At 36.6% G+C, this 12,017-nt stretch overlaps 1 protein-coding gene across 2 annotated transcripts in view; it reads left to right on the top strand.

The window, feature by feature from the left end:
- Nucleotides 1-12,017, top strand: part of PAPPA2 (pappalysin 2) — a 636,503-nt gene that overhangs the window by 513,496 nt on the left and 110,990 nt on the right. For both annotated transcript variants that reach the window (XM_033198867.1, XM_033198866.1), the window contains exons 13-14: nt 10,806-10,941; nt 11,160-11,376. In XM_033198867.1, the coding sequence (XP_033054758.1) occupies nt 10,806-10,941; nt 11,160-11,376 (353 nt within the window). The remainder of the gene's footprint in view (nt 1-10,805; nt 10,942-11,159; nt 11,377-12,017) is intronic.

The raw sequence follows: 12,017 nt of genomic DNA on the forward strand, positions 1-12,017 counted from the left end.
ACATGTAGACTTAATCTTAAACATAGTAGTTTAAAGACAATGAGACTAGTACATCATTTCTACGTATCCTTGCCCAAACCCAATATTACCCAATTATCTAAATTTAATTAAGATGATGGGAAAAAAGGTGATATCTTACTTTTGTTATATTTTGTATTTTTCTGATTATTGATGGGGTATAGCATCCTTTACACAGTAATTATCAGGCATTTAGGGTTTCTTTTGTCACTTTAATTATTAGTTTTTGCTAAGATTGCAAAGATGCCTTTTCATTTTTAAATTGATTTTATGCTTTTGCCTGTCAAACTTTAGCCTTTAATATATTCAACATTTGTCTTTGTATATAGAATAAGATAGGGATCTACTTTTAAATACATGTATAATCCAATATTTCTAGTATCATCTGTTAAAGCATCCACCCTTGTCCTAGTGATTGTAGAGTCCTGTGTTGATTACACACCAAGTTCTAGACATTACGTGATTCTAATTTTTAACTCTCTTTTATATTCCATTGGTCTTTTCACCTGTTTCTTTTACCAGCAATACACTGTTTTCATTACTATAGCTTTAACCATATGAACATAGCTAGCAGGACATGTCCTCTCTCCCACTTTCTTACACGTCTTTTTCAAAACTGAATTAACTTTGAAACCAATGAGAATGAAGACACAATGTACCAGAATTTCTGGGACACATTTAAAGCCGTGTGTAGAGAGAAATTTATAGCACTAAATGCCCACAAGAGAAAGCAGGAAAGATCTAAGATTGACACCCTAACATCACAATTAAAAGAACTAGGGAAGCAAAAGCAAACAAATTCAAACTTGAATTAGCTATTCGTTATTCATGAACACTTATTCGTTATTTGTGTGCCACTGTGCCTGGCCAAGAAGTCATTATTAAACACACACACACACACACACACACACACACACAATTCAGGGACTTGCAACCTATACTCCTTGTTGAGAAAAAATAATAAAACCAGCCAATTTCAAAAATAAAAAGATTTGAAATTTTAGAAGAAGCCTTAAGTCATTTTTTCTGCCTCTTGAAAAACATACTTGTACATATGGTCTGAACTTAATCAACCCCTTGATTTGTATTAATTTATATCATCCTGTGATTTTTCTCCTTTGATTCATCGTTCTGTGAAATAGCCTTGGTAGATTTTTTTTTTAGCTGCCAAATCATTTTTGCCTTTGTGAAGCAAAACTACATGCTTATTGTATATTTTAAACATATTGTTGGATTTTGTTGGGTAATCTTTTATTTTTGACTTTTGCATGTAGAATTATTTTATATATTTGTTTTTTGAATATTCCAATTATAAAAGCCTCATAAAATTGGTTGTACAATTTTCTTTTTTTATTTTCTGGAACCATTTGTATAAAATAAGGATGATCTGTTTCTTCAAAATTTGGCAGCGCCTATCTGTAAAATCAACTGGTGTGGGGCTTACCTGAGAGAATACTTATGACTGTCACTTAAATTTCTTTGATTTTTATTAATGTCTTATTTTTCTATTTGTTTCCAATTTTGAATTTTTTGTTATTTCCAGAAATTTATTAATTTCTTCCATATATGCAAATTTAGTGCTGATATTTGTTCATAATGTGTTTTTATTATATTTCAACTCTGTTTTAGCTGTAGTCGCTACATCCATTCTTGTGTATATTTTTATATCCTTCTTTTCCTCTTTTTCTTTTTCTTGATTACATATGCATGGGGTTTAGTCTGGCTTATCAGTGTCTTCGAAGTACAACTTTTACTTTTGTTCATCTCTTTTTTTGTTCTCTTTTTTTTGTATTTCACTGGTTTCTACTCTTATCTTCATTATTTGCTTGCTTTTTGTTTGTCTGGATTTACACTGATGTTCTTTTTCTAGATTTTTGTGTTGAAATGTTTGGCTAATTTGTTTTTGGTGTTCCATAATTTTTCCCTCTAAGTATTACTTTAATTGTGCCCCATAAATTTTGACATATAAAGCTTTTATTGTCATTCAGTCCTAAGTATTTTGTAATGCTCTTATAATTTCCTTTTAAAACCTTAGATTTTTAATAGCATTTTGTTTGTTTGTTTCTAGCACTTATTTTTCAGGGCATAATAACTTTTTATTGTGCCAACTGTGTCTTTATTAGAGATTTTTTTTTTCTCCTTCTCTTGGCCCTACATTTTATTAGGAAGCACTTAAATAGTGAGTCTTTATTTATTCAGGAATTAAGGGCCAGTCCAAGGTAAAAACATGTGCTCTGTATCATTCACTGGCCAAAAAGTGTCTACCACTTTTACCAATTTTATCTCCATTTTTGTTTTTATACATAAACATCCACAAGATCCTTTTCTCTATTACTCTTTTCCTTTTTAAATTTATGTTCCTTATACTTCTTCCTTTTCTGTCTTCATTTTTGTTTTCCTAATTGTGATTTTTTTCAATTGATGTGTTTCATTTTTTATTTTCTTATAACTGACAAAAAAAAAAAAAAAACCACACACACACACACGTTGTACACTGTAAATGTACATAGTTTTGAGACGGAGTCTCATTTTGTTGCCCAGGTTGGAGTGCAGTGGTGTAATCTTGGCTCACTGCAACCCCCATCTCCTGGGTTCAAAAAAAGAGAAAAGCAATTCTCTTTTCTCAGTCTCCTGAGTAGCTGGGATTACAGGTGTGCACCACCATGCCCAGCTAATTTTTTTGTTTGTTTGTATTTTTGGTAGAGACGGGGTTTCACCATGTTGGCCAGACTGGTCTCGAACTTCTGACCTCAAATGATCTGCCCGCCTCAGCCTCCTAAAGTGCTGGGATTACAGTCGTGAGCCACCACACCCAGCACAATGTGATACTTTTACACACACACACACATTGTGAAATGATTACCACAATCAAGTTTATTGTACATTCTTATATCTTTTCAACTTTGGGTTGCAGAGAAAAATAGAGCAACCATTTAAATTTAAACTTTAGATAAACAGTGAATTTTTTTTTTAGTATAGTTATCTCCATGCAATATTTGGGCATATTTAAACCTCATTGCTTATCAGATGGTCAAATTCAAGTGTCCATCCTGTGTTTTGGTTTGTTTTGGCTAAATCTGGCAAATAGTTTATAATTTTAAAAATGTAATTAGTCAGATGCTGATCAGTTATTCCTAGATGACTTCAACCATCCAGGAAACCGTCCGGATATCATAATTTAGCAAAATAAGAAAAAGCCCATGTACAGATGGCACCAAGTCCAATTACTACTTTGGATTATTTGACTGTGCTCATAGGAAAGTTGACAAGACCCTTTGTTAGAGCTGTTTACTTTTCATTGAATTCTAAGAATATTTGTTATCTGAATTTTCAGTCTGTTTTAGAAAAGGAGCAACAAATTAGTAGGGGATTTAGAAACTGGGAGAAAAGAGACACTCAGAAGACCAGTAATATAAGCCTTGTTTTTACCATTAACTAGTTAAGTGACCTTATAAAAATCATATTACCTCTCTGGGCATCAGTTTTCTATTCAAATTTGTTTCAAATGATGCGTCTGGATTAGATGATTTCTTTTGGATCTGCATTTAAGTTTAAGCTTGATGGTGAGTTTATAAAAGAAGATAATAAGCAAATATGATGAATGAAAGTATTACAATCTTAGACTACTAAGTGCTAAAGGCAAAGATTATTATATCTATTAAATAACTTTAAAGCCTTGTTACTCAAGATGTGGTTGGCATGAAGAAACATTGGCATCACCAGAAAACTAATCAGAAATGCAGGATCTCAGCTCTAGGAACTCATAATCTGCATTTTCACGAGATCCTCAGGTGATTTGTATGCATATTAAAGTTTGAGGAGCACTGCCTCAGAGGACTGTTATCTTAGCATTTAGTAAGATAATTGATGTTCAAAATGATTTGAAATGGTCTCCAATTCATCAAGTGAAAATTCAGTTAAGTACAGCAGGGATTCCCAGCCCTCAGGCCATGGAGCAGTACTGGTCCATGGCCTGTTGGGAACGTGGCCACACAGAAAGAGGTGAGAATTGGGTGAAAGAATATTGCCCCCCCTGAGCTCCACCTCTTGTCAGATCAGTGGCATTAGATGCTCCTAGGAGAGCACACCTTATTGTGAACTGCACGTGCGAGGGATCTGGGTTGTGGGCTCCTTATGTGAATCTGATGCCTGATGATCCGAGATGGAACAGTTTCATCCTGAAACCATCCTCCTCCATTCCCTCCACCTCCATCTGTGGAAATAATTGTCTTCCATAAAACAGGTCCCTTGAGTTAAAAAGGTTAGGGACTGCTGAATTTCAGGATTCTCTGCTTAAGGAGGCAGAAAATTGTCTAAGGTGCATTTAAATTATTGCTATATCCATGACTGAAATTTCTAAAATGGTCTTGTGCTTCAAAAGAAAATCTTCTGTTGTTTGGAAAGTGAGCCTATGTGGATCCCTGCATTTTGTGGGAATCCTGCAAAAGCACAGATGACTGTGTGTATGTGATTCTCATTTCCATCAAAAACTAACTGAGTGCACTGACAGAGAAGCTCCATTTCTCAGTGGGTGAATAGTTTATTCTGAGGGTAAAGCACTCATTTCCTTCCTTCCTGTTTCATTGTTACTAATCTTTTTACTGATTTTTACATGAAAGCTTTTTCCAGTCCCAGACATGGCAACTTCACAGACTTACGAATAATTGGGATAGCAATGCTTTTTTATCCAGGATAGAATCCTACCCAGCTGGGGAACGCTCTCATGCCTTTCTTCGTTTATGCATTCTTGTTCCCAAAAGAATCCTCTCCAGCTATGTTCCATAACACCTTTTCTCAATTTCAGGCTTTGTCTTAAATGGGGTTTCCCCAGGATTCAGACTCTGAGAGGAGGATTTGCCGGCAGATAGTTTATTGAGAATCTGACTCAGAGCAACATCTGTGAAGGAGTGAAAGAACCAGCACTAGACAGAGGAAGGAGGGGAACTGAAACAGGCCCCCGCAGGTGTCGGCATCCCACAGAGAGCTGGGATGGCCCTTCAGAGTTGTCCCACTCTGTATACCACTCACCCCAACCAAAAGGTCATTGGACATTGCCTGTCCACTCCACCTCCCACTCCAGGAAAATGGCATGGGCTTGTGTAGGGAGGTTTTTTCCCTCCTCTTAGGGCAGTTTCTGGAAAGATTCTTTCCAATGAGCTGAATGCTAGAGTCATAAAAAAGGGGGTGCAGATGACACATCACAGTACTCAATACAAATTTGATTTTGTCTCTTTCTGACACTCTTTCCAAGTTCTATAAGCTCTTCTAACACAGAATATCTGCAGACTTAGCCTTGATGTCTAAAATCACAGTTTGAGGACATGCTCTCAGAAAGAATTAAGCCAGCCATCTGATTCTGATCTAAGCCCGTTCCATGGACTTGACAAATCATACATTGTTGAATGTCTACCCCTAGTTGGGGTGGGATTATAGCGGTTCCCCCTTCATTTCAAAATATTATGGGTTGATCTCACCCTTCTGTAAACACACACACACACACACACACAAACTCGTGATGTGTTTGTAGCCTCTCTTATACTATGAAAGAATAACACAGGAAATCAGCTGGGTTTTGGCCATACCAAGGTGGGCAGGGGCTGAAACATCAGAAGAAAGTAAAAACAGGCTCCAAGCACACCTATCCATTTTCACCCACATCCCCAATCATGGAGATAACCATGGAAGCTCATTGCCTTATACCCGCATTCATCCATCCTTGTAAGAGACATGCTTAAATTAATTTTACATTGTACATTTGTAGATTTGGATTTCGGGTACAATCCCTTGTAGATTACATCTACATTTGTAGATTTGGATTTCAGGTATGATCTTTGATTGTTAAACTCTTCCTCGACAAAATTTCAGAAGTCCACACAGATAGCAATATTATTAGGTTGAACCAGAAGAAACTGCCAATATTTGATAATTCTTCACCTATAAAAAATGTATTATGGTTCAATCAACAGTGCAAACATTCTTAATCTGATTTCTTTCAACCTCTAATTGGATCATGAATGACTTTTAAAAGTGTCTCTCAGCACTCTTAAAATTGTGTAAAGCTTTTATGACTAAGAGATTATGTGGCTTTATTTCTGGGGGGAGTAAAGGCACAAACATCAGTAAGTTTTCTAATCGATGGTTTCCTGCTTACCTCAAACTAAGAACATTGGTTCAGTCAACAGAATACAGAGCTTAGGGAAAAACCAAATTCCTTCCTCTCTAGCATTTACCTAGGGAAAGTCACTTAAGCTTTCATAATCCTAGTTTCCTCTTGTATAATATATCCTTTATATCTTGAGGCTACTGTTGTTCAAAAATATCAAAAAGGAATAAAATCACAATGAGTGCAGTGGACCCACCAGCAAAGCCTGTAATCAGGCTTGACAAACTGTGAAGTGCTATACAAACAGAAGGTGATGCCTGCCTACTTTCTCCTGGTCTAAGGTCTTCCGTTTCCCTGTGGAATCAGGAAGTGCCATAGATGAGTGAAAATGAAAAGGCACAGAAAATAAGCAACAACCCAGTAACCAAAAGCATTTTAAAACCTCAGAGAAGATTCTTTTCAAGTTTGTGGTGTAGTTTCAGGATCTGCTATCCAGTGAGCACCACAAAGGATAACCTGGAAGTTGAAATGCTTGGCTTGGGAGCATATTGAGTGTGTCTGCGCCCAGCAGGCAGATTGAAGGTGGATTTCTTAAGCCCAAGCAGTTCTGCATCAGAGACACTTTCTTTCGATCTTACCCCTCACCAGTGACCAATGGTTAGATTGTGTAATTAACGTGCAGCTTTTGGATGAAAAATCAATTGAGTGTGTGAGACTGGCTTTCCCCATCTCTCAGAATCTATCTATCTGTCTGTCTATCTGTCTGTCTATCTATCTATCTATCTATGTATCTATCTATCTGTCTGTCTATCATCTATCTATCTATCATCTATCTATCTGTCTGTCTATCATCTGTCTATCTATCTATCTATCCTTTGTACATTTTCTCTTTGTTTCAAAATATTTTGTAATGAATTTACTGAGCTAATTTCACTAGCAATCCCTCTATCATGATACCAGTTCTCAGACCTGAGAATCACTTACTTTTCTAACAGGACTTGTCTCCTACCTGATACCTAGCTAAAGTTTTTCTTCCTTGTAAGAGACATGCTTAAATTAATTTTACATTGTACATGTAATCTATGAATTTAATCTCTTTGTTAAAACAAATAATAAAATGTTAGATATAGCTAATAATTGTTTTGACTTTCTAGCACTTCGATTTTTTTCTTATGGGGCAGCAGTGATGCACATCTCAGATCTGAGTAGCCCCTGAGAGGTCTTTCAGGAGAGCTTTGTCATGAAGAGGACAGCTGTTCACAAGCATGCATTTGGAGTGATCAGAGGAGTGTCATACTTGCAGTGGCAAAGGTGACACAGGCGTATAGCAGAGCTTCCTACTGTCAAAGTGTCTTCCTGATGTTTCTGCTTGTCTTTGATGTCTAGGAGCATAAAATTCATTATTTGTCTCTAATAAAGTAAAAATAGTGTGGACTCTCTCTCTATATATATAAAATGTATTTCTTTTGTACAATTCCTTATATTTCCATATAAAATGTGTTCTATATATATATGTATGTATTACTCATTTAAATATATCTTTAAGGTTGCTCTTTCCACAGCCAAGTCACAAATGTATATGTAAATATATATGTATTTGTATTTTTTATATATGTTAAAATATATATTTGTATATTTCTAAATAAATATTTATATATAAATATATTTATATTTAAATTAAAGTCACATACACATATTTGTTACTTGGTTGTGGAAAGAGCAACTTAAAAAATATTTAAATAATGAATACACTTTTAGATTTCTATTTACAGTGCCAATTCTAGAAGTTTCTGTGTCTCTATGTACAGTAAAAGTAGATTTTTAACAAATACATTTTAAAATAAATTTCTGAAAAGCCTGTAAGAAAAGTTATATATGTATTTTTAAAGTATAATTTATTTTTCATAGACTCAATTTATAAAGTAGAGATATATTCTATACCAAGGGCCTACAATATTGATTATTTCCATGGAATTAGATCTTGGAATACCAGTTCACATTTCTACAAGTATCAATTGAAAATAGCATATATGAAATTTTTTAGGCTATACATTTCAGAAAATCGCAATTCCCCATATATTAAACATACAAATGTATGTTTAATTAAAAAACTTTTTTTCACCTTTTTCCCATAGGCTAAATTTTTTTTTGAAATACAAGTTATTGAACATTTAATTCTTACTAAATAATAGTCACCATTCTATGTATTTTTACCTGATTTCATTTAATATTCATAGTCAAGCTATCAGTAACATCACTATTTCTTAGTTGCAGAAAAGAGAAACCCTAGGCTCAGAGAAGAGAGATATATTGCTCAGATTTACCAGCAAATAAAGATCAATCCAAGAATTGAACCCAGAGTTTCTGCCTGGCTTACTCTCTCTCTAGAACTGTGAATTTACTTGGTTCCTTTTGCCTCTGCTTGAATTTATTATACATGTATATGCAGATTCATGCTGGTTTCTATTTTTGAAGATCCAGTAGCTGTATGAGAGTTCACACTTTCTTGTGCTAGTTGCTGTTGTGAACATACGTGGGGTCCGAGTGAATGAAACTTGGCTACCTTTCTGTGTCCCTGTGAAAGGAAACGCCCAAGACTCAGCATTCCATAACTTGATCAAACACTTGTCTCTGTTTGCTTTGTGTAGCCTAAGACTGCTCTCTGCCTGTGTCTTCTTTGTAAGCCTCACCTGGGGTTTTCCTACTTAAGCCATGGCCTGGAACTCCTGGCATAGCTTCTTCCCACAAATCATGGCACAGAGACACTGCCACCAGGAACAGGCAAAGTGATTTTATATTCAGAGACCCGTGGAGCAAGGAGGCATATTGCTAGAAGATGAAAAATAGGTTGGAGATTTAGGCAGGACCTTCAAAACGTAGAAACTCACACCATAAGACCTACCTTTATTAACTAGTTTCAGGAGGGTGAGACCTATTTTGGGATCCAACAGAAGGTGGGAAGGCTGGGCTTCCTCCTTGTTGAAACCACCCTACTCTTCATGCCTGAGACCTAATGGGGTGAAGTCACCAGGTACTTGTTTGGATTCTGTTCCTGGCTCAGAAAATGACACAGAACTTTCTTCCAGTACTCAGGTCTCTTTTGTGGTGTATGAAAAGGAAGAGGTTGTGGGAATTCCCAGGGATCTTTGATGTTATTTGCTGCTGGAGCTGAGGGCATTGAGTTGGGCTCTTGGTTACCTTAGGGTGTGTTTCATGTCTAGCCCTCATCCAGACAGGGACAAAGGACTTCATATGGCAAGCATAACCTTGGGTCTGGATATTTCTTAAGTTACGAAGAAATATTTGTTACTTCAAAGAGGAGAAATAAAAAGGGGGGAAAAGACACTGTGAAAAGAGAGTGTGTGGCTGGTCTTTCCCTCAAGGAGAGAAAGAAGGGAGAGCTGTGCTGCTTTGACCACTGAAAGTCATAAAATAATCCTAATTAAGCCAGCAGTGCAAATGAACACTGTAAACACACTGCCAAGGCTCAGGAAAAATCAGTCTGTGGACAAGAAAGAATTTTTGTTAAAATGAAAAACATGTTTTACTCTCCTGCTCCCCACTTTTAGAGGAAGGCCCTGTCATTAGATGTTGTACCCTGCTTTTACACTGGGAACAATTTTCCTGGAGCTTCATCACTCTTAGAACCTGAAAAAATGCTAGAGAAAGTCATGTAGAACTTTGTAAGATTCAGTTCCAGATTCTGATCATACAACAACCATATAACACCAGGGACAGTTGGGATTTATTCTCAATGAAAATTAAGAGAAATATTCAGCTATGGGAAATAAAATGAAAGTAGAATTACCACATCAAATAAGTCCAGTGTGGAAGATGAACACTGGACTCTCAGCAGTAGCAAGAATCTGCTCTTCATCATCCAACATCTCTAAGATGTTTTTCTTTTTCTATCAAAGGATTTATAAGGACAACACTTCCATAGCTCCCTCTGAAAGCCTGTTTTAGTGTTAATCACCCTAACCATCTGGGGATATACCTGATTAATAAATGAATTTTCCTGTGTCCCATTGTTGGCTCATTTTCCTGGCCGGGGACTGGGTATACATGCTTGGTACACCCAGAAGATTCATGAGGATAAACGGTTGGGCAGATTCTAATTTCAGAAGCAAGAGACTCTGCAACAGCATCTCTATCATGTCAGAGTTCACAAGCTATGTGAGAGGTTCTGATACAAATTTAGGGGAGAGATAGGAAGATGAGGAAAGATAACTAGACATGGCAGTTCAGAACTTGGAACAGTTTAGAGCAAGATGCTAGTTTGATGATTCTCTACTGCTTTCACTTTGGCAATAAGGAAGTACTTATGGCACTGGCTATGCAGTGATTTTATTGTCTCTGGCAATGGTTCCTTTGAATGATTATTTTGAGAAATTTAAAGAAAGACAGGTTCAAGTGAAAAAAAAAAAACAGTTGAGGTATCAGTCTCAGAAAAAGATAGGATATTCAGCATCTGAAAATTATCTTTCCATTTGATCTTGATGTTTGATACAACCTTGAATACCTTTCTGTGTCTACTCTGTATTTTTACCATTTGTGAAAAAAAAAAAAAGGAAGCTCTTACTTTATAAATGGTGAGCTCTCTGAGAAGAATAAAAATGGTATGGCACATGTCTTGATAGCTCAATGAAAATAATTACTCACACGTAAATGTGCTTATGCTTAGGTGTGTTTCAATAGACCAGGAGTGGCCAGAGCAATTTTTATTTTTTTGACAACTGATGGCCTAGTTCCTGGAGAGCATCGGCAGCCGACAGTGACTCTCTACCTGACCGATGTCCGTGGAAGCAACCACTCTCTTGGTGAGTCTGACAAATATCCCTTTAGGGCCACTGGAGGACAACACAGTAGACCCAGAAGTCGGCTTGATGTCTGTCTTTTATGTTGTCTGGGATCTCGCCTACATCCTACATCTAGGTTTTGGCATCATCCACCTATTAAGAGGATAAAATGAATACAAGATATGGAAACATGGTACTAACAATGGCTGAAAATATGATTCATCTCCATTTATCTTCAGGAACCTATGGACTGTCATGCCAGCATAACCCACTGATTATCAATGTGACCCATCACCAGAATATCCTTTTCCACCATACCACCTCAGTGCTGCTGAATTTCTCATCCCCACGGGTCGGCATCTCAGCTGTGGCTCTAAGGACATTCTCCCACATTGGTCTTTCGGCTCCCAGTAACTGCATCTCAGAGGACGAGGGGCAGAATCATCAGGGACAGAGGTACAAAGTTCCCTTTCTTTCGTTTCTTTTTCTTGTGGCTGTAATGAATGGCTCACATTTACATAGTGTTATGTATAGAGTGTTTGCTCAATCACTAACTGAAAAATGAATTTAGGAACTACTAAAAAGACATAGGAAGCAAGGAAAGAATAATCTGTGGAAGGCACACTTGGGTTTTATATTTTGTTCTTCTTTCCTTCACTGACCACAACTTTTATGTAAATATTTAATGTCTTTACAAGGTCTTAACATCTTTTTTACATATAAAACCACCAACTTCAAATCAACATTGTTATATAAACTGCCAAAAATTCTCTGCCAAAAACTCAATGTTCCCTAAGCAATGTATATTTTTCCACTTATTTCCACCTGGACAGTGTATATAGCAAGTTTAACAATTACTTGCTAGGGCGTGTCATATAATCTTTTAGAATTACATGTGGAAATAGGAAATGCATTAGCTACATATGTCTTTCTGTGGATGTCTATGATTGTCATCATCTAGACAGATGTGGCTATGAGGTTCACTGGCATCTCAGCAGCAGCTATTGGAGGGATTGTACTCACAGTGTTGGTGTGCCCAGCGTTAGGGGAAGGAGCTTCCCAAACACAACAATCTGTTCTGCATTTGGGCTAGAATC

This window comes from Trachypithecus francoisi, unplaced genomic scaffold (genome assembly GCF_009764315.1).
Source record: "Trachypithecus francoisi isolate TF-2019V2 unplaced genomic scaffold, Tfra_2.0 Lachesis_group5, whole genome shotgun sequence".
Classification (NCBI taxonomy): Eukaryota; Metazoa; Chordata; class Mammalia; order Primates; family Cercopithecidae; genus Trachypithecus; species Trachypithecus francoisi.